This window comes from Leptodactylus fuscus, chromosome 3 (genome assembly GCF_031893055.1).
Source record: "Leptodactylus fuscus isolate aLepFus1 chromosome 3, aLepFus1.hap2, whole genome shotgun sequence".
NCBI classification, from domain to species: domain Eukaryota; kingdom Metazoa; phylum Chordata; class Amphibia; order Anura; family Leptodactylidae; genus Leptodactylus; species Leptodactylus fuscus.
The window spans coordinates 89,909,022-89,932,438 of NC_134267.1; the positions used below are offsets into that span (position 1 = coordinate 89,909,022).

The following is a 23,417-nucleotide window of genomic DNA, read 5'->3' on the forward strand; positions in this document are numbered from 1 at the left end:
CCTGGAAACAATCCAGGTGATAACACAGAAGACCAGTGAGAGGGTGATGGATAGATGTATATATACAATCCTCTTATAAGGTCCAATGTTAATCTGATGTCTAAGACCAACAGTAATAAGAACTAATCTGTCAGCTTGCATGAAGAGGCAATTGGTAAAACTGAGAGAGAAGAACATGTAGATACTGTTTTAGGGATTTATCAAGATTAATGTTTAGTACTATGGTCTTGATAATTCCTGCAATCCCTGGAGGATGTACTACATGTATGATGAGATACACAACTCATCATAAACCAAGTACCTCCTCCAGTGAAGCTGTGTGTGCACACGGAAATTGTCTCTGACATGGATTTCAGACACCATTTATTCCAGTAAACAAAAAATTTTGTCTCAAGTGGCCGGCGCTGCACCTCTAATGAGGCGACCTGAGGCGACTGCCTCAGGCGGCGCTATGCCGGGGGGTGGCCTTTTTACTGACCTAAGCCAGTCCAGGACAAGCTGCATCTGAACTGTCCTGGACTGGCTTAGCGTTACGGCAGCTCGGCAGGGGAAGCGAGCGGTGACTTCGGGCGGGCCTGTGGACGCAGTGCTGTTTTAACTCTCACCTATTAGCAGCAGCGCTGCTCCAGCGGCTGCCCCTCATCCGTAGCAGAGAGCAGGTCGTCTCCCTGCCTGCGCAGGCTGAAGATCAGAAAGCAGTAAGTACGCTGCTTCTGAAAAAAGCACGGAGATAAAAGTGATAGGGGATAAATACAAGATTGATGATGATGATGGGGGGTTTGGGGTGCTGGGAGAGGGGGGGCTTTGAATATCTGTCTGGCCCTTGAGGACTGTTTTTTCCCACTCACTTGTAATTCTTGCACTTGGGGGTTAATAGGAGCACTAAAGACTGTAGTGCTCCTGTTAACCCCCAAGTGCAAGAATTGCAAGTGGATGGAAAAAAGAACAGTCCTAAAGCCCACGGAAGGGCCAGACAGACATTCAAAAGTCCCCCTCCCCCTTCCCCAGCACCCCAAACCCCCCAGCACTCCAACCCTCCCCCCTTGTATTAATAATAGCCCTTATATAAATACCCCCCTTGTATTAATAATTCCCTTAACAGCCCTTATATAAATACTGCATATCATTAATACAAGGGGGGGTTATATAGGATCTGTTAGGGGCATTATTAATATAAGGGGGGTATTATTAATATGGGGCACTATATAAAGAGGACCTTTCATGAGTTGGGGTACATGCGGTTTTATATACCGCTGGAAAGCAGACAGTGCACTGAATTCAGCGCACTGTCGGCTTTCCCGTTCTCTGCCCTCAGTGAAGAGCTATCAGTGCTGATACTGTAGCTCTTCACAGTCAGAAGGACGTTTCTCACAGTCAGTCAGGAACGTCCTTCCTCACAGCAGAGCCTACAGCGCTGTACTGTGAGAGTGGGGAGGATGTTCCCACAGTACAGAGCTATAGGCACTGCTGTGAGGAAGGACGTTCCTGACTGACTGTGAAGAGCTACGGTACCGGCACCAATAGCTCTTCACTGGGGGCACAGAATGGGAAAGCCGACAGTGCGCTGAATTCAGTGCACTGCCAGCTTTCCAGCAGTATATAGAACTACATGTGCACCAACTCATGAAAGGTCCTTTTTCAGGGGCTTGGTGTAGTGTGTAGGTGAGGACAATATGGGTCAGGTGCCTGGAGAAGCGAGGAGTCAAAGATGTCTGTGTTGCAAACTTTACAGAGACAAATCACATGCTGGAAGAAGTGGTCATGGCGGTCCAGAGGGAAGAGATGGGAAATGTGAGCGATTAATCAGGGATGTCTCCGGTAAGTGACCACAAAATGTTACACACTACTGTACCACTGTATTCACTGTAATGTTACCGCTAGCAGCCCCCCCCCTACACCCATATTCAGTCTGGGGGGGGGGGGGGCGCCTTTCTGTCATCCGCCTCAGGCAGCAGAAAGGCTAGGTTCACCACTGCTAGTGGCATTTACAAAGTTGGAAAGTCCAGGTTTGAGACTTTTAAATCAATAAGTAACACAGAATAATAATAAATGTGACTCATTGTCACTGTCAGGACATTTACAAAAACCTTCCTGAGCACCTAATTTACCTATGTGCCAAATTTGGGGTCAAATAGTTAAGGCATTTGTATGCCTACAGAAATTTGTTTAATAATATAAATTAACAGAGCAAAGTGTCCACAATTGTTCCAAAAATCTTAGATTAAAGATTATGGGAAATGGATTACTAATTTGCTACAGATTACAGTAGGTGCAGAAAAAGAACAACTTTTGTCCTAGCCCGTTCCATTATACAATACTAAAGATGTAATTCCAAAGTAGCCATATACTCAGACAATAACTCCAATAAGCAGGAAGTCTTCTTCAGCTACATAGTCAAATAAAGCAAAAACAATCTAAGAATTTCTACTCAATGCTTTGTACGTTGGGGAATATTCATGTCTACAAGTGTGCAAATCATAGCAACACATCCCATGTTTTATACTGAAAGTTTTGTCAGGAGAAAAAAAGTTATGTAAACTTAAATGTGTTGTCTGCTGTCTGAACCGGGCTCGGCACGATAGAGAAAAGCTAATTCCTTCCATCTGTTTCATCTATGACAGTACAAGTAGCTTTTCCCATAAATCATTCATGCCTAGCTGAGTATAGCGATCAATAGCAACACTCTTAGATGTGTAACTTTGAATACTCTGAATTCACAAGGCCCTTCATATTCCCACTGCATAATAAACATTGAGGAGATTTTTTTCTGCTGGTTATTTTAGAAATGATTGGTGTAAATAACTTTTATTCAAGATGGTATAATTGATGTAAGTTCCCATTACAGTTTCTATGCGATAAGAAGACCTAAGGAGGAGCTCACACGGAGTTACGTGCCACGTGCCGTGAATAAATGCACGGCCGCAAACTAGCGCGGCGCATATGATCCCCGCTCCCATTGAAATCAATGGGAGTGTGAACGGCACGCAAAGGGTCCCGCGGCATACACGTGCCACATCACGCGGCACGTTACACCGTGTGAACTCCCCCTAACTAATGAATTTCTTCCAAAATAACTATTATATAGCATCTTTCTTTACACCACTGCATTGCGACAGAACTGACAACATGGTGTTACAATTACCTTTGTCAGTCAGGCATACATTCTTTGACATTATTTGATCATTTCTCAATTTTAGTAAGACTTGAATGTTTTCCTTGTTGATTGGCCTTATGAAAATCTGTAATATACAGTCATGGACGTAAGTGTTGGCACCACTGAAATTTTTCCAGAAAATTAAGTATTTCACCCAGAAAATGATTGCAACTACAGATTTTATTATAAACATGTTCATTTCCTTTGTGTGTATTGGAACAACTAAGAAAAAGCTGAGAAAAAATCTAAAATTATATACTTTCACGCAAAACTCCAAAAATGGGCTGGACAAAATTACTGGCACCCTCAACACCCTTTGGAAAAAATAACTGAAATCAATCACTTCCTATAACCATCAACAAGTTTCTTACACCTCTCACCTGAAATTTTGGACCTCTCTTCTTTTGCATACTGCTCCAGGTCTCTCATAGGGGAAGGGCACCTTCTCCCAACAGCAATTTTAATATTTCTCCATAGGTGTTCAATGGGATTAAGATCTGGACTAATTACTGGCCACTTCAGAACTCTCCAGCACTTTGTTTCCATCCATTTCTGGGTGCTGTAACGTCTCTACCTGTTTAGGTCTCTGATACAGCCTCTGTGTACACACTGCAGCGCAGGAGGCGGGCTCATTTTGAGTCTTTGCTCAGAGCTTTTCATTGCACTGTGTGAATACTGCTCTATTTCCTCTCCTCTGTAATTGAATTTCCACCATGCCCGTCTCCTGTACCTTGTTTCTCTCTGTTCATCAAATGGTTAATTCTAGACTTGCCTTTGTGATTGACAGCCTGTCTTTCATTCTAGTCTGGGGCTGGTCCTGGGCTTTCTATATACATGCCATCTGCCCACACAGACTCGCTGGCTATTGAGACTCTGTTCTGTGACTAAGTCCCTACTAAGCTCCTCTTCTGCTACTATTGTATTGCTTACCTCCAATGCTACACCTAGCAGTCTTTGGGCTTTTAAGGTAACGTCCTAGACATCACGTGGACTGTCCACGTGATGTCTGGGGCATTAACCATAAAGGCCCGAAGCCTGTGCTAGGAGTAACACAGATCCAGGAGAGGTGAGTTAGCATCAGTGTTTATTATGTTTCCTCACCTCACCTGAGTCACCAATTGTTATACTTTGGGGGGGGTTGTCTGAAAATGTTACTACCAGCACCCCCCCCCCCCCCCCGGTATTTAGTCCGGGGGTGGGGGTGTCTTTCAATCGTCCACCTCAAGCAGCACAGAGTCTAGGTTCACCACAGTTCATCCTCACAAATAGAACTCTATGTAGGGGGGAGGAGGAAGTCTCTCCTGCTGGTTGGTTAACTGCTATATTACAGATAAAAAGTGTCAACAATTAAGTCGGCGACTTTACATCCTAACTAAAATTTTGTTTTGTATAAAAAACGACTTTCATTTATCTTTTTATTTAATATTATGTTGTTCTCATTGTAGCTTTGTAAATTCTTTATTACTATGGTACATAACGTAAGACATAACAGTAATGCCGATTACACAAAAGAAATATCACAGGGCTAGCATAAGCCATTTCCAAGGTTGGGCAAATGCCAGGGCCAACACAATAATCACGGAAGATTTTTGTAACAAAAAAAAGCCTCCCTAGAAATGCAGAAAAAATGGCAGCAAAAACGTCACATGATGGAAAGAAAAGAAAAGAATGATGGCATTGATGGCATGATTTTTATACAGTACAAAGGGGGTTAAGGGGTGAAAAGATTGGTCATAGGTCCCCATTAATGTAGTGTCAACCTCAACGTACATGTACAATAGTATACAATATCTTAAAGGGGTTAACCTAGTTTCTACTATTAAAGGGGCTCTATCAGCAAAATCATGCTGATAGAGCCCCACATATGCGTGCATAGCCTTTAAAAAGGCTATTCAGGCACTGTAAAAGTTATATTAAACTACCCCCCTGTTTTAAAATAATAAACTAAAAAAGAATGTGCTCTACTTACGGATCGTGCATGCTGGGCGGGCATTCAGGGTGCGTCTTCATCTTCCTCCACGCCTCTTCTTCCTCCGATGTCTTCGGGTCCCGTCCTCCTCCGGCGCTTGCTTGCGGACACTGAAAAAAAAATAGCATGGGCGCATGCGCAGTAGCCGTAGTAGAAGCCGCGTGCTACTGCACATGCGCCCAAGCTATTTTTTTTGATCAGTGTCCGCGAGAAAGCGCCGGAGGAAGACGGGACCGGAGGACATCGGAGGAAGAAGAGGCAGGGAAGAAGATGAAGACACACCCTGAAAGCCCGCCCAGCGTGCACGATCCGTAAGTAGATCACATTCTTTTTTAGGTTATTATTTTAAAATGGGGGGGTAGTTTAATATAACTTTACCGGTGCCTAAATAGCCTTTTTAAAGGCTATGCACGCATATGTGGGGCTCTATCAGCATGATTTTGCTGATAGAGCCCCTTTAATGGCTTATTCTTAGGCTAGGCCATCAATATTAGATCTACAGAACAACATTGATATATGGGGCAGCACTTCAGTACCTACACCCACTGATACAGTTCATTGGCAAATGGCATGTAAACATTATTGGGATCTGTGCTGATTTGCGTGTGGTCCCAGCTCATAAGACATAGTCCATCATTAGAAACTGGATAACCCCTTTATCTAAACAAACATATTTTGTTAATAGAACCACATAAAAGTGTGACTGTAAGGGAATTGCTAGGACAGTAATTCCCAGTAACTGTTTGAATCTTGGGACGGAACACAAGAGACAGTGAGCCCTAAGCTGAAGCCCCAACTTTCCCTTCCTATTGCCAGGCCCTATCCTACGTAATAGGCGGCAACCACGAAGACAGTCCCTACCTGTATAGGTGAGACACAAAACGCAGACAAGACAAACGACAACAATGGGAGGTCAGCTAGCCAGGGTTCGGTAACAGTCGAGCAACGCAGTGCCAAATCGAAGTCCAAAAGAATAGTCAGTAGGGAAAGCCAAAGGTCAAGGATTAGAATGCAAACAAAAATAGGGACAGTAAAGAGCAAGTATGCAAGGCAATAGCAAGCACTGGTGTGAATGAGAGCCAAGGTTAAATAGGGAGGAAGAACCCGCTCATGGAGTTGACAGGAAGGCAGCTGTCAATCACAGGGCAAGGCCAGATAACCATTAGAGGAGCAGAGACAAACAAGAGCAGAAGACGGGTGTGGTGCAAATACAATCACAGCAGTAGAGCCGTGTTCACACAGTGTGACCAAAAACTTTAAGCCATGAACCAAACTGCACACGCCTCCTGCGCCGTAGCACGCGAGCAGAGGGTGGCGCAGAGACCCAAACAGGCAGAGATGTTACAGTGACCATATAATTCTGTACTATATGCAGTCAAGGAGAGCAATACAGGATATAAATGAGAGTAATGGGCATCAGGAAAAAGAATTGTGAGATAAAAAATAAGACCATCCACTATGCTAGTCTTTGGCATATTTTATCAACAGGACTTTGTCGATAAATAATGAATATGATAGGTTTTCCCCAAAATTATGACTCTAGTAAGAACAAGACTTGAATTAATCTTTGGCTGCAATACTTTATAGCAGCAGAGAAAAGCGAGTTTTCATTACACACATACACACAAATTCCATATAAAATGGATATTTATATGATACCATATAAAACATAGATGTGTACTGAGCAGATTTATAAATTGAGCAGATTATTGTGCAGACAGATATGTTTTATTGAGTGGTGGCATGATCCTGGCTTCAGATTTGCATCATGCGACCCCAATGTGATTTTAATAAATCAGTTATCTGTTATTGAAAAAATTCTGGTACAAACTGGAAGCGGCCAGGATTACCATGCCCATTTCTCCATCTACTGGTCTAGAATAACATTACATAGTTGTATCCATTGTATGAAGTACATAGGACTGAATCATCTTTCCTCCATGGTTTATGTTACGATGCTACAAATTTCACACTTCAAAGGTCAAACAACTCTGAATGTAAAAAGGCAAAAATAGTGGTGAAAAGAGCTTTTACTAACTACTCTTAAGATACGTCATCAAGGAATTCTGTGGCCAAGTAAAGTCACATACTGTGCACAGGTCAAATTTTCATATTAATATGAAAAAAAAACACACACACAACACTCACAGCCCACTTACAATGTCCAGGGAACAGAACAAGTTTTCATATTAAGGCTAAGGCTCCATGTAATGGGTCACAGCAAAAATGAGCCGCAGGAAAAACCATGGTGGCAACGCATCATGGTTTTTCCCACAGATCTTTTCACATAAGGTCTGCAGAGGTGTTCTTTCCTGCTTACCTGCTTCGATTGTACATATAGGGAAACCACCAGCATTTCCATAGGTATAATTAACATGCTGTGATTTCCAAAACCGCAACGATTTTGGAAATTGCAGCGTGTCCGCTGCACGTATTTCTTCCCAATGTGTGGACGGGATTTGCAGAGACTGTATGATGCTCTGTTTTTTTCTAGAATGTTGCCTCATGGCCAAGCTGCAGAGTTTATGCCACAGTTTTTGTTGCAGATTTTGCTGTTTCTTGACCCAAACCCAGGCATGGCTACAAAAGGAACAGAAAATATCTCAGAAACTCTTATAATTCCCCTTTCTGCTCAATCTACTCTGGGCTTTGGCTCATAAATGCAGCATGACTACCAAACTTTGCAACAAAAAAACTGCTTTTCCACAACATGGAGCCTTAGGGGTAGTTCACACGGAGTAAACTGGCATATATTTTGGCATGTAATTTTACACGTGTAAAATAAGACTCCCATTGACTTCAATGACATTTTTTTACACATGTAAAAAAAAAAACATGCCAAAATACACGTCAAAATACACATCAAAATACATGTCAAAATACACGCCAGTTTACTCCGTGTGAACTACCCCTAACCCTTAAGCTGGATTGCAATAATGCCTAGTATATTGCTTTGGCTTTCACCTTTAAACTGGTCTTACACGACAGTAAATTTAGTCCGCAAATGGTCCGCAATGGTGGGTTCTCAATTGTGGACCATTTGCGGACACTTTGTACTCAGTGCGGCCTCTTACACCACCAGATAAAATGGTGTACCGTGCTGTGACCAAGGTCCACAGTGAATATCGCAGGTCCGCAAAGGCCGTGAATTCACGGCATGGCACAGACTGTCCCATAGAACTCTGGGACAGTTGGACGGTTGGACTGTCAAACCCCAAGGTGCTGCAATGTGTAAAGCTATAGCAGTGTTCACTTATGAAAATAATGTATATTGCTTCAGAGCAACATAAGCTATACTCCTTAGGATAAGTCATTGTTTTGTTTGATGATGGGAAAAGGCTGCAACACTCCCAAGTCAATAGGACTAGATGCATAACTAACCATAGACACTTATACAGAGGTTACACCTCCACTAATCAAACACTGATAGCCTATTCTTTAGATCCAAAAGAACCCCTTTAATTCAGGGGGAGAAACAACCTAAACACAACCTTAATGTTTCACCTTGTTTATGGCCCATTGCCTAGATATGTGGCAGTAGTTAGTGAAGGCCTGATACCCCAAACAATCCAGGACCTAAATTCTACAGTACTTCAATAGGGAAGTAGTCAGTCCATACAACTGTAACCCCCTCACAGGAGTTACTAATGGTTATTTGGCCATAAGAGTGCTTTAAATGTTATGATTGTTTGTATGTGTTGTCATGTTCATACTGTATTCATTTGTTAAATATTTTCAAGCTGTTGTTCTCTGGTTACACTTGTCCTAGTGAGTTGTGGTCTCCATATCACCACACAGTATAGTGGGTGGATCTGTAGCTGGAACAGGAAATAGTCATAGCAGAGAGATGACGTAATATTCTGTAAGCAGCCAGGGAAGAAAAGCAGGTAGTCATGTGGCAGTGGCTATTTTACGTTTCAGACACTGGGTGCTGTGAGGTAGTGCCACAACAGCAGCAGGTCAGAGAAGCTGTGACAGCGCCCTGCATCACTATCAGTAAGAGGACAGGATTACATCAGGCTAAGCAGAGCTACAACCCTGGTAGCCTGCACCTACCTCTACAAGGTAACTGCACTCCTGCAGGGGACCAGAACCTGGACCTGCAGGCATCTTAGACTCTCTGCTAATACATGGGAAGGTTTCAGTCAGCTACAAGCCACTGTGCCACAGCTCACTGCTACAGGACAAGTGAACCAGCAGATGCCTGTTACAATAAAGCAGTGAGTACTTCAACTGATCCTTCCTTGCAGCTAAGCCCTGGGCACAAGCTCCTAGTTAGAGGGGAGCACTGACACCAACCCACCATTACAGCCCAGGGACCTGCGGGTTTCTCATTACTCCAACTAGTGTCACATCTAACTGACTCTACCTATTACCCTGTGCACCTCTCCTGGAAGTTCTAGTGCCTTTAAGTAACTGTGACAGTCCAGCTTCCTGCACGGTTCTCCTAGCGTGGTCACACAACTGAGATAACTGTGGTGGTAAAACCTACCAGATAGCCTAGTGTCCACAGTGAGCTGTCCTCTTTTTTATCCCACGACTCGCAGGTTTCTGGAGATCCATCATGCAATACTCCATCATCCCCCTACTATTCCTAGGTCAGCTGCCATGTGACTATACAGGGTACTGCTGCTTGCCCCATTCACATGATGTAAAAACAAAGATGGAAATGGTAATCTAAAGGTTGAGCCTAATGCAACCCATTCCGACTTTAGTCAGCATAAATTTACAAGTGGTGAGCCTATGTGCATTAAATCCTAAGGCTGATTTTAATTTCCCATTCAGCCATGCTCAGGATCCCTGCAGATCAGCTTGAAGAGACTGCAGCATTGGGGCCTTTTCACTGAAATCCAAGTTTAGCCCTATTCCCTTAAAAGGAACCGATTCGTTCCTGTTGCTCTAAATACTGTTTATCAATACAAAACATACTAATTAGTGTAATTATTTAAGAGGTATTTTACAAGATGTATCACTTATTTCTTAAAGGTGAGTGAGAAAGGGAGCTGCTAGAGGTTCGTTATGACAAGGCTTCAATCTGAATATTCCAAATTGAGCTTTTAACAAAACTGGTCAAACACCTACTTGTCTCAGATAGTCTTGTATGTCCGGCATCACATGTATTGAACAGGAAAAATATAGAAGAAGCACATATCTTTTGAGTCAGTGTGACGTTCTAGCACCACCTAACATCACCTGACAGCTTATCAGCCAATAGACAGCAGTAGGTGAGTGGCATAACTAAAGTCTTGTGGGCTCCGGGTGCAATCTTTTGCCAGGGCCCCCTACCTCATCCCTACAGTGAATTCTTGATAGTGATGGTTATGGGTGCTAAGAAGTTTAATCCCTCTTAGTGTGGTTAGTGTAATCTGTGGGACTCCTTGGCTTATGTGCCAGATGGAAGCTGCAATCTCAATACTAATGCCAGTTCTTATGGATCCCCTAAGGCTCCTGGGCCCTGGTGCGACTGCACCCTCTGCACCCCCTCAAGTTAAGTTCCTGGGTAGGTGAACACCTTACAGTGCTGATGTCATATATACAATATATAAGGTGCTGTAAGCTTGAATACCAGGCATTGCTGTAATGGCGGAAGTAGAGAATGATCTGTGATACATCTCACTGCATCATACAGAGCAATAAAGATAGAGAATCTTAGGAATAAAAAAAGACATTGTGATCCCCATATGGGGCATACAATCTACATTAAAAAACAAAACATCTGAACCCAGCCTTAGGCTCAAACCCCCACATTGCAAATACACAGCATTTTGGCCACAATTTTTCAAAAAAAATCATGCATGTTACAGTACCTGCAATGTGGATGGGATTCTAGATAATCCATTCCATACATTGCAGAAAAAAAAATCCACAGCAGAAATGCTATAATTTCAAAAAATATTGCATTTTTGTAAATGGCAGCATGTGAATTATACCTACGGAAATGCTGGCATTTCCCATATAGGTATAATAGGGGCAGAAATTATACAGAGGACTGTATGATGCACAGCATTTTTTGGCAGCAATTGGCTTAGCCTTAAGGATTTTTTTTCTGTTCAGCTCATCCAATACACAGTGTGAAGGAATGTACTGAGATGAAAAAAAAAATTAAGTGTTTTTTTAATGCTTATACATACACTGTCTTGCAGTCTGCACTAATCTAGAAAAAAAAAATCTCTGTGGGAAGGGAAACAATTGGAATATTATCAATGTAGGCTGTATACTCAGCTTACAACAGAGTTTAGGCATACCACTGCAATTGCTTGCTGCAAGTGTACCTAGGTGTCATCTGCCAGCTCCCAGTCCAGATCACTCAACCTTAAACTTAATGACAAAGAGGATGTTCAGTGCTGGCGGTGGCATTGTAACATCTAGAGAGACAAAACTGTCCACAGCTAGAGTGGAAAAAATTACTTTTGTCAAAATAAATCAGATATGCATCCAGGAGGAATCTCACATACCTTCTTCTGATGTCTTCGAATAGTTGTGTCAGCGACACACCTGTAATGAGGCGATGTGAGGCACTTGCCTCAGGCGGAACTATGCCGGGGGTGGCATTTTTACTAACCTAAGCCAGTCCAGGACAAACTGCGTGCGAACTGTCATGGACTGGCTTAGCGTTACGGCAGCCTGGCAGGGGAAACGAGTGGGGATGCTTTATCTCTCACCTATTAGCAGCAGCGCTGCTCCAGCGGCCGCCCCTCATCCGTAGCAGAGAGCAGGTCTCCCTGCCTGCTCTCTGCATTCTAACGCCGCCCCACCCCTCCTCCCCTCCTCCCCACACACCGGGTGACATGGCCACGTAATCAGGCCCGCACCCGACGTGTAAGCTTCTGCTGAAAAAAATACAGTGATTTTTCAAGGAGTACAGACTGTAGTGCTCCTATTAACCCCCAAGTGCAAGAATTGCAAGTGGGTGGACAAAAAAAAAAAAAAGCCAGTCCTCAAGCCCAAGGAAGGGCTCGCAAAGTTTGGGAACCTTTGTAGATTTGTGTTCTCAGATAACCTTGACCAAGGTCTCAGACCTTAGTTATCTAGTTAGGGTTATGGCTTGTTCACTATTATAATTGGGAAAGGCCAATTGATGCAAATGTTGGAGGCCCACAAAGCAGGAGAAGGCTATACGAAGATAGCAAAGCATTTTCAAGGTGTTCTTTCCTCATTTCGAAATGTAATTGAGAAATGGCAGTTACCAGGAACAGTTGAAGGTCAAGATAAGGTCTGGAAGACCAAGACCAAGAAAACTTTCAGAGACAGATGCTTGTAGGATTGCCAGAATGGAAAAATCAGAACCCCTGATTGATTGCAAAAGACTTTCAGGAAGATTTAGCAGACTCTGGAGTTGTGGTACATTGTTCTACTGTTCAGTGATACCTGAACAAATATGGCCTTCATTGAATAGTCATCAGAAGAAAACCTTTCCTGTGTCCTCATCATATAATTCAGCATCAAAAGTCTGCAAAGAACATCTAAACAAGCCTGATGCATTTTGGAAACAAGTCCTGTGGACCGATGAGATTGAAATAGAACTCTTTGGCCACACTGATCAAAGGCGTGTTTGGAGAAAATAAGGGCACAGAATTTCAGGAAAAGAACATGTCTCTAACCATTAAGTATGGGGGTGGATCAGTCATTCTTTGGGGTTGTGTTGCAGCCAATGGCACGTGGAACATTTCAGTGGTAGAGGGAAGAATAGATTTAATGAAATTTCAGTAAATTCTTGAAGCAAACATAACAAAATCTGTTCATCCGGCCATTTTTATTTTTTGTAACTTTGAAAATTTACAATATGAAAATATTTTTTCCAAAAAATACATTGAAAATGTGTCATCTTTAATGTTATGTCTTTTGAAGACCATTTTATCTTCAACTTGCATAACTACTCACAATAACAGTCATTTTGACCAAAGGTGTCCAAACCTTTGCATGTAAATTTAAGTTTGACATTACTCCAGTTGTGTTTGCCTTAGACATCTAGAAAATGGATAGGTAGGTTCTTCGGAGCCCTGACTGTGTTATACATTGTTAGGAGTTAATTTGAGTTGTAGTAGACAAGTATTGACTAACCTTAAACAAATCTAGGACCTGAGAAACCAGAACCTCAAACAAAACAATTCTGAAGAGGTTTGCACATCTCTAGAAGCTATTTGTTCCTTACTGCACCAGGTGAGTTGGTTGGAATCATGCGCAAGCAACCACAGACAGAATAGCAAGTTGGTCTTTCGTGTACTTATTTCTCTCCATTCAGGTCAAGAGTTTCGATGTCACCTATACAGCTGAAATTTTACATGAACTACATGTGATTTCTTTGGATTTACTCTTGTCCAATTTCACAATACAAACTCATCAAAGTATTGTAAATCCTACACTAAAGCATGCAAACAGACCAGGAAAGTATTACCTGATAGAAAGTGGGGATAATGTTCCTCCTTAAGGAGAATCCACCTATTAGGTGTGTGGAGACTAATACAGCCATAGTCGCTCCACTGCAAGGGAACATGGGAGGAATATGCCAATCTGTCTCCCAAGATGTAAATAGGGAGACAGTGCCTCTGTTATGATGCCCTCTATAGGAAGCACCCTGAACATCATGCCCGACTTTCCCAGAGGGCAGTATTAGGGCTAGTTCACACGTGAACAAAGGGGTGGATTTTGACAGCGGATTTTGCTTCAAAATCCGCCCCTTTACAATAGTGGTCTATGTAGATTTCTTTTTTCTGCTAGCAGAAAAAAAGAAGCGACATGACCTTTCTTCAGGCGGAAGCTGCGGCGCGCCTAGCGGCAGCACCCTCCGATGTCAGCTCGTTCATTTGAGCCGGCTACGGAGGGGAAAGCCGCGACCGCAATGGTTGTGGCAGGCGGGTTTTGACCGGAGAGTGATGCGGCTCCTGCGTCACTCTCTGTGTCAAAATCCTCCCCCATCGCCCACGTGTGAATGAGCCCTAACAGAGGCACTGTCTCCCTATTTACATCTTGGGAGATAGATTGGCATATTCCTCCCATGATCATTTACAGTGGAACAACTATGGCTGTATAAGTCTCCACACACCTAATAGGTGGTTTCTCCTTATGGAGGAACATTATCCCCATAATCTGGTCTCTCAGCCTCTCACTTCAACCAGACCGAAACAGCTGTCTGTAGCTGAGAAATTGACTTGGTAAAAATCCCACATTATTAGGGAAAGTCGGGCATGATGTTCAGGGTGCTTCCCATAGAGGGCAGCATAACAGAGGCACTGTCTCCCTGATAGAAAATGAATGACATTTATTTTAAAAAAGTGTCATGTTGTACATGTGGTACATATATATACATGTGGTACATATGGCACAGACAGAACCTTCAGTTATCATTGATCCTGAACACAGAAGAATCAATGCTCAAAATACCATACTTCCCCTTCACCACAGCATGTCCAACACGAGGTGACAAAGGCATATAAAGTATACAGTGACATACAAGGCAATCCATAACCTGTTTCTTCTACAGATCTTTGATACAATAGAGATATACAAGGGTAACTGCGTTTCTCCAGGTTCTTAATAAATTTTTGTAAAATCAATAGTCGTCACATATGCATCAACTGTGCATCTAGGAGGCCGAGATCTTTGAACTGAACTCTCACTACCTCTCCACAAGGAATCTCCAATCCTCAATAACTTTCCACAAGGAATCTCCAATCCTTAGAAGACCTCCTTCTTTGTTCTAATCTTATTTCCTCACACATACATCATCAGGATTTTTCATGTGCCTCTCCCATATTTTGTTACCCATTTCCCCAACACATAAAACTGTCCTCCACAATTGAAACCTTGAAAAGCGACCTAAAAACCTACCTACTGTCACTATGCTACCATAAGAGCAGCCTCTACTCCCCTTGTTGATTGTAAGCCGTCATGTGCAGGTTTCTCTTTTTCTCACTAATAGTCAGGTGCTCATTTATTGAACTTCTTTTTTGCTTTGTTATAAATGTGAACCCTTTCATATGTACAGTGTCATGGAATTAATAGCACTTTAAAGATAAATAACAACCCTACAACCAACCCCTGCGATTGCTACAGGACAGAACCAGAAGAGACGTAAAAATCCAGCATCCACAAGACCGAGGATGAATAAAATCTTCAATCTTTATTAATCATACTTTATAAAACTTTCTTCATGTTCATATGGGGTTATGGCTGAGACAGGGCTTATAGCCCTCTGCTACGCGTTTCGGAACGATGTTCCTTCCTCAAGGCATTGCTACAGGACCTAGGCAGGGAATAGAAGGGGGCAGCTTAATATCCCAGTTCCACACTGGAAGCTTGGCGGATGTCCTTCATGAGGTAGATATGTCAATTGAATTGAATTTTATTCAATCCCTTCTGCATTATTGTTGTAATCGTTCTTGTTAAAACACCATTTACTGCTGAGTGAGATTTAGAACCGGATATGACAATTTTCAGGTACCCTGGATTAAAATTATTATACTTTTTTTTCATAGCAGCAAGCAACTGTTTGGTAATATTCATAACAAATTTTCTGTTCACAATTCTAGTTGGATACTGAAGCACTGAATACTATGCCATTATTTGCTCCTGGAGAGCTGTATTATTTGCTGTGTGTACCAATATTGTCTGGATTCATACAATAGGAGTAACCTATCATGCATGCTGTGCACTGTACTTATTCTGGAAATTCCCCCAATAAAATTTCTGCAATTAATATTTGGAAAACTCCTACCACTGGCAAAACATTATTTCTCAAATAGGACCTTACTTAACCACCTCCACCATTACTAGTTCTTAGCTTCTGTTAATAGGGGCTATTCCACTAATTCCAGCACAGTTGGAATTTTCTCTCTAGCCTCCACTATTTCCAAGGAATAAGTGCTGTTAGTTTTTGTGACTGATGTGCTATGTAAGCTTTGTAATGGCCCTTGCACATGATGTAATGCAGCGTTGGTTCTGACACGTAAACTTGTGTCAGAATCAGCGCTGCAAAACAGAATCCCATTGACTTCAATGTTTTCCATTTAGCAAGCATAACACATTGAAATCAATGGGTTAAAAATCCTCCCATTGATTTCAATGTGTAGCGCGCATAAGATGGAACCCATTGAAGTCAATGGGATTCTGTTTTGAAGCGCTGATTCTTACACGAGTTTACATGTCAGAATAAACGCCGCATTACATCATGTGCACAGGCCCTGAGAAGGGCAGTGTCAGGTGGAAGGAGGATTCAGAGCTCCAATTAGAGGCAACCAGTGTCAGAGCTCAGGATCAACCTTCCCCCTTCCCCGCCTGACACCACCCTTCTGACAGTACAGTGACTAAATAACATATCAGGCACGAAACCTAAAAGCACTGATTGCTCGGGAATGGTGGGGGCTAGAGAAAAAAATCCAACTGTGCTGGAATCAGTAAAGATGTGCCTATTTAATGAAGAGCTAAATTAAAAAGCTGGATTTGTTGATGGTGAAAAATCTTTAGAGATTCAATTAAATCTTTTGATAAATTCCCTATTTATACACATTTCTTGTCATTGTAAAACAGTAATGTGAATTCTATATATTTTTGACATGGCCAATATGTGTATTGTACATTCTTTTGGAATGAGAAATATGTCAAATGGAATAAGAAATATGTAGGAAATAATATACTTCTCCATTCTGCTCAATCCACTCCCAGCTTTGGCTCAAAAAAATACAGCAAAATGCTCCCCATAGTCTTTTATGACTGTGTTGTGGTATTTTAGCTTTTGACAAGTAGTTTACTAAATATCACAATTGGGATCTTTAATGCAAGAAAGTTCAGACACGATAGAACATGATAGAAAGTGAAGCCCTCATATCAATATGTCCAGATCAGGTATAGTACAAGTGATAAACAGCATAGCTCTTTTATGTATGTCATGTTTATAGATTTGGCAAAAAACATCTATGAAGTCTTATGTAGAGATGAGTGAGTGCTATTCGAAACGGCCGTTTCTAATAGCACGCACCCATATGAATGAATGGAAGCGGCCGGCACACAGACTTTGCCGGCGGCCGGCCGCTTAACCCCATCCGTTCCAGCTGCATCCATTCATTCCTATGGGTGCGTGCTATTCGAAACGGGAGTTTTGAATAGTACTTGTTCATCTCTAGTCTTATGCAATGGAGCACTACTCTTGCTGTTCAAGTAGGATGGCTGATATCATAGCAGTGGGAAGCTTAACTCTCACTGCATAAGGTGAAGGAGGCAGGAGATAGTAGGAAGAGCAGTGCTTCAGGGATATGAAGACCCACCCCAGTGCACCAACTGTTTCATTTGCATAAGATTCAAGTTCTTAAAATTATCACTGAAATGTGCTCTGTAATATGGTGCTGGAAGTTGGATATGCTTGGGGAGGTGGTAGAATCTCTTTAACCGCTTAACAACGCAGGATAGTTTGTATACCAATGCTCAGCATGCTCATTTTTTTTCATATTTTTCCTTCCCCACTTTCCAAAATTCCTAAATTTATTCTTCTGTCAACATAGCTATGTGAGAGCTAATTTTTCGTAGTTGTAGTTTAACATTTCACCATTTTGGGGTACATATAATGTTTTGCTTACCTTTAATTAATGTTTTGAGGCATCTGCATGAAGAAAAAACAAATTTTTTACGGCGTTCATTCTGCATTAAAGACGACATGGTAACTTTGCCTAGCAGGTCATTTAGAATACGGCAATACCATATTTATATTGGTTTTATTATGTTTTACTGTTTTTACAAATAAGACTTCACTTTTCGAACATGATTGATTTTCCTGGGGTCTCCATATTCTGACACCTATACATTTTTAGAGAGGGGAGTCAGAAACTCCAATGAGGAGAAGAAAACTGCGCTTCTTCAAAAGAATTTGATGCTTTATTAAAGGCTCAAATACATAACAAATTTCGGAGTCCATGTCTCCTTTTTCAAATGCAGATGAGACAGAACAAGTGACACAATGCACGGTTGTACTATATAAAGGTAATACCCAGAGTGGGCCCGCCTCCAGTGGGAGGAGCCAAAGGGAAACACATTAATACATGTATAACATACAATTGTATCCATTCACATAGTTGGTGATATAGTAAATAGGCCGTTTGACCAGACTATAGACTTCCTTCGTGGTCAAGATCTCTAAACAGGCCTGTCCAGGGTTTAGACATTTCTAAAGTGGCTGTACACCACATCATGGCATGTGGGGACATCCTTTGCGCAAGCGTGGTCTCTTTTAACTTTAGAAATTAACTTTTTGTTAATTTTTTTGGAGGCAAGTGAAGTGTCCATAATACATTAATTTGAACAGCATTGCATTTTCTTAATGGGGTTCACCATACAGGATAAATAATGCTATTTATGGATAGTGGGGACGTGTACGCACATGGGAATACCCAATACATTCTACCTGTCCCACAAGGGAACTTGAAACTGGGATTTCCGATCCTCAATGCAATATACTGCAATGTATCAGTGCAATGTACCAAGTGTTGCTTGGCCTCCTGGCTGCAGTGGCAACCCCTTGGACTCTGCAATCTTATCACTGGGAATCCACAGGGTGGCAGGTGGGGTGATATTCCCCTTGGACCCACTGAATACCATAATCACTACACATCATCTGAGGGGTTAATCCCAGGTCTCAGCTGTGCAATACCATTACCAAGTTTAACGTTAACTACACACTCAGTGCAACGTAATAATATGTCACAGAGCAGGAAGGGGTTAAGAAATCAGCTCTAAAGAACTTTCTGCAGCACCTGAGGAAAAGGACTGCAGTGTTCCCCAAAAGTGCCACTACTAGCCTTAAACTATTGTATTAATGTGTTTTTATAATGTTTTGTCCAGGGACGTAATTAGGAATGGCAGGGGCCCCTTGGTGAACTTTTGACATGGCACCCCGAAGACCCTGACCGATTCCCCCCTGCATTCCTGCACACAGTATTATGCCCTATAGTAGCTCCTGCACACAGTATTATTCCCTATAGTCACTATGGGGACACCAGCAGGTAATGGACTATTAAAAAGAAAAAAAATGCAGCGGCAGCAGCTGCCGCCAAGCCCCCTAAAGTCACGGGCCCTGTGGCAGCCACTACCGCTTCTACCCGGTAGTTACACTCCTTTTTTTGTCATTTCCCAGCCTTATGCTGGTTGCGGAGTTGTTAACTATCCATCCCTATGCTGCTGTGTAAATGGGAGTGGCTTAGTTTAGTTAGTCTGTGTGAGAGCAGTAATTGGGGGGGCACCTTGTCTCACCAGACCCCATTTGCTTTCAGAAAAGCCTTCTAATAACTGCTGTATCAGTGAAGAAACTTCGGTGTTGCCGAAGATGTATACAGCCGGGATGTATACTGCATTTATGATGTCTGTAAGAAGAAGAACAAGTCCCTGATCACCACAGTGAGAAAGGTTCAGAGAACTAGAGAAGGGAAGAAGAGCTGACACCACTTCCATCTGTATCTGTATAGTGCCCTAAAGTGTGGATACTGTTTGCTGTAAGTTGATTTGCCTCCATTTTGCTTTGTGACCGGAAGTGAGCTGTGGTGTTAGCATCAATTCTTCAGCTGCCACTTTGATGAACATCTCTGCAGTTGTTATGGTATATGTTGGTGTTATATAGGAAATAAGAAATCATGATTAAGATAAAGTGCCAGTATGTACAAAGCGAATCCCTTCCCTGATTTATTTCATTTAATTTCTGTCCCCTAAGTTGTAAGAGCTACAGAAAAATAGCGTTAAATGGTTGAGATGGGGCCACTTAGGCCATAGGGCCAACAGTACAGCCACACCAGGCCCTATGATTGTGGGGGCCTCCTCAGCCATTGCAGATTGAGCAAGACATTCCCACATTTCGGGTATTGTTCCGGGTGGCAGGTAATGATATAAACTCTAGCAGTTGAATACAATAGTGGAGCTCCATTATTCAGCTGAGGATGTGTGCAGCAGGGAGGTGCAATGAGTGCCAAGACGAAGGCATTACAACCAAAGCCTGCAGGTCCATGTGAAGAAATTTTGGTGAGTAGTGAGTATTCTTTTTTTTTTTCCTTACCAGTGTGTCTTTGGAGTGTGGGAGGAAACCCAAGCAAACATGGGGAGAACATGCAAACTCCTTGTAGATGTTGTCCTTGGTTGGATTCAAACCCAGGACTCCAGCACTGCAAGGCTGCAGTGCTAACCACTGAGACAACAGTGCCACGTGAGTATTTTTATTTTAATTTTTTTTTTTCAAATGTAACATTGGCAATTGAGGGGGTTAGGGGGATTAAATTATATGGGGAAAGGGGAGGGGCCCTGCACAAACTTTTTAACTTTTTACAATGGCCCTGGGTTGAGAGGGTTTACAGATTGAAGACCACATGTGGCATGCTATTGTCCAGCTTTCCGATTGTAGTATCAGAAATAATTGCAAATGATGGGGGGGTTTTCTCGAGCCAACAGTGGCTTCAATTGGAATGGGGAATATAAGGAGGCACTTACACTTCTCCCTTCTGAAAATTCCACTTGTGACAAAATCTGCAACAAAAAGCACAGTTTCTCCACAACGTGTGGTGTCAGCTTTAGAAATATGTAAGTTGCCAAGTGTAAGACCTTTCCTGATGACGGGGTCCTTTTAATGAACGAAGAAATACTGTATCTAGCTTCAATAAAGAGTGCAATGCAAATTAAACACTGATATTAGGTAGTACAAATTCAACACAAATTCAAGATAGTATTAGTCAATACAAAGTCAACACATTATCTTGTATATTACTCTAGACCACACATTCCTTGGCTGTGATTTCAGTAGGCAACAGGTATACTTTAAGCACACAGAAGTGCAAAAATGGTGCTACATACAAGATTACAATATCAAGCTAATGATTAATAGCGTCAGCAGTAATAACCCATCTAAAGTGTAGAATTATACAGCTTATTATTTAATCAAAAACACAGTCCACAAGATAGAGCCAAGGAAAAGTAAGAGTCTCAGTCATGTGTAAGCAACACACAAAGTCCCTGTTTTCCTACCAAGCACTGCAGAACAGCAATTGTCCATTCACAGCACATACCACATCCTCTGCATTTTTCCCTGATAATATATGTACAGTCTTTAACTCCAAGGCTGCTTGGAAACACCGCAGCACATTGCAAAGTAACACCTTACACAACACCAACCATTCTTAGAAACATTAATGAATAAATGAATGTAAATGTGATGTGCAATGTATTAAGTACTTTAAGTCCAGTGTATTGCCTTGTCCAAGTGAAGCATTGCAAGCAAATTATAAAATAACCCTTTTTACTTGATAGGACTAATATTTTGCGTCATCAAATCCTCTGCCAAGATCCAGCATTTGGTATTCTGGGGCCAGTTGCTGCCTCTTGTACAATATAATTTATTCTAAGTCATTATTATGCCATATTTCAAGTGGAAAAAACAGGACATTTGCTAGCACTATGAATGATGTTTACCCAGGTATTGTGCTTTAAATGTCATGCGTCTATGATTTCCAAGAAATGTCTCTTTTTAAATGCACATCTCGAAGGGATGGAAGAGCAGATGCTGCAAACGATGACATGTCTAACACAGTATTTGCAGTGTGGGAATAGACAAAACATTAGGGCCAGCTCCTGTTCCGACTCGCAATGGGTTAAGTTGAAAAACAATAAACTCTGCTGTTATAATGTACACTCACGTAATGATATCATTTGTAACAATACATATATATATATATATATATATATGTAATGTCCTTTTGCCAATACCTGTTGTACTCATTCACTAATGCTATGCAGTGTCTTGTACATTCACACACTGCAGCAATCTCCCAACAAGCTCTGCATTGCATGAGGGGGCTGAGTGTTGTATTGCTGCCTAGGCCACAAAGGATTCATTCTTATTTTTACTATTTGAATCGACTTAGTAGCAGCTATTTTCGTAAATTGGGAGGAAAAGGGCTAAAGAATAATATTTGGTTTTAATTCAGACTGGATCAATTATACCTCTAAACTTACTCCAAGCAAAGCTTCCTAAATATGTATAAATACAGTGAAGTAAATATGGAGCTACATGGGGTGAATTTGTCATTTTAAGTCTGTTTTATGTTGGTAACAAGTGTTTATAAATATATTATCCTGTAACTTTTAATGCAACAGATTAGGACGTGAAGTCACGGTTTAGGGCACAGCTCTGGCAACACACAAAAATCACCCACAATGTACCAACGTGTTATCTGGCATTAACTTGTCTAGTACATGGTTACTGTCATATTCAGACATGACCACTCAAAGCGTTATAAAAATAGAGCTGTTATCTGTATAAAATAGTCTGACTCTGAAATCAAGCCATTGCGGGCATGAGATTGATCACCTTCCTATTAGCCATGCACATAACTCCTAGTTTACCAGGTATGTAGTCTGCAGCAGAAATGAAAATCTCATCTAAGCAATATATAAATATTAGTGAAGTACATCTTTGCCACTTTCTTATTATTATTTATGTTTTTTACAAACTACACACTTGTAAGCGCATACCCCATTAAGGCAAATCATATCTGCCATAGAGTCAGCATGAAGGCAGCAGATACTACAAACCTGTTACCATGGAAATATAATTGTATCATCAAATCACAAGACCAAAGCAACATGTAAAATAACTAATAACAATACTAATGACATCCAGCGTTATCACTTGCTGCTGGAGTCTCATCTATACTGGAAATGCAATGAGTGCAGTAATACCTACCTCAACCATTAAACAAGACATTTAACCATAGTTGCAGCTCAGTGACCTCCGATTGCCTTGAAATGTGTGATCGATGCTGCTTGTACATGTAGACTTGTGCTGCAGAGTCCAGCAACAGCATCCAGGATTAGATGTGGCAGTGATTCAATAGTAAATGGAAGGAAGGGGTTAATGAGAAAGGGTAGCTGAAGCAGGTGAAGGTCCCAGTCTGTGGTAGATGTGGGGGTTCTACTTTAGTTTGAGGCTGCTGCAGTGTGAGTAACTATAGGACTGTGTATTGGTGAAGGCTGTACAGCTGGGAGGTGCTGGAGTCAGTCGCCAGTGGCAGACAGCAGCAGACCAATAAGCTTGAACACTGTCAGCTCCCAGCACTGAGCTCCCCTTTCTGTGCTTGTTTCCTCATTTCCAAAGTGACGTCAAACAGCTTGGAGTTTTTCCTCTTCTCCCTTGCTGCATGCACAATTCATTTCACAGAGTGGCTATGAGAGGAATGTGCTCTTACACTTCTGCATAGCTAGAGGTGTTCTGCACATACCTTACCATCATACGCATTGTTCACAGACTTTGCAGAGCCAGCCATTTTATGGTCT

At 41.8% G+C, this 23,417-nt stretch overlaps 1 protein-coding gene across 1 annotated transcript in view; it reads right to left on the bottom strand.

Moving 5' to 3' along the window:
* PDE7B (phosphodiesterase 7B) overlaps window positions 1–23,141 on the bottom strand; it is a 310,274-nt gene extending 287,133 nt beyond the window's left edge. Inside the window, exon 1 of the mRNA XM_075267950.1 lies at window positions 22,828–23,141. Coding sequence (XP_075124051.1) covers window positions 22,828–22,848 — 21 coding nt within the window. The 5' untranslated portion in view covers window positions 22,849–23,141. The remainder of the gene's footprint in view (window positions 1–22,827) is intronic.
* Window positions 23,142–23,417: the final 276 nt, after the last annotated feature.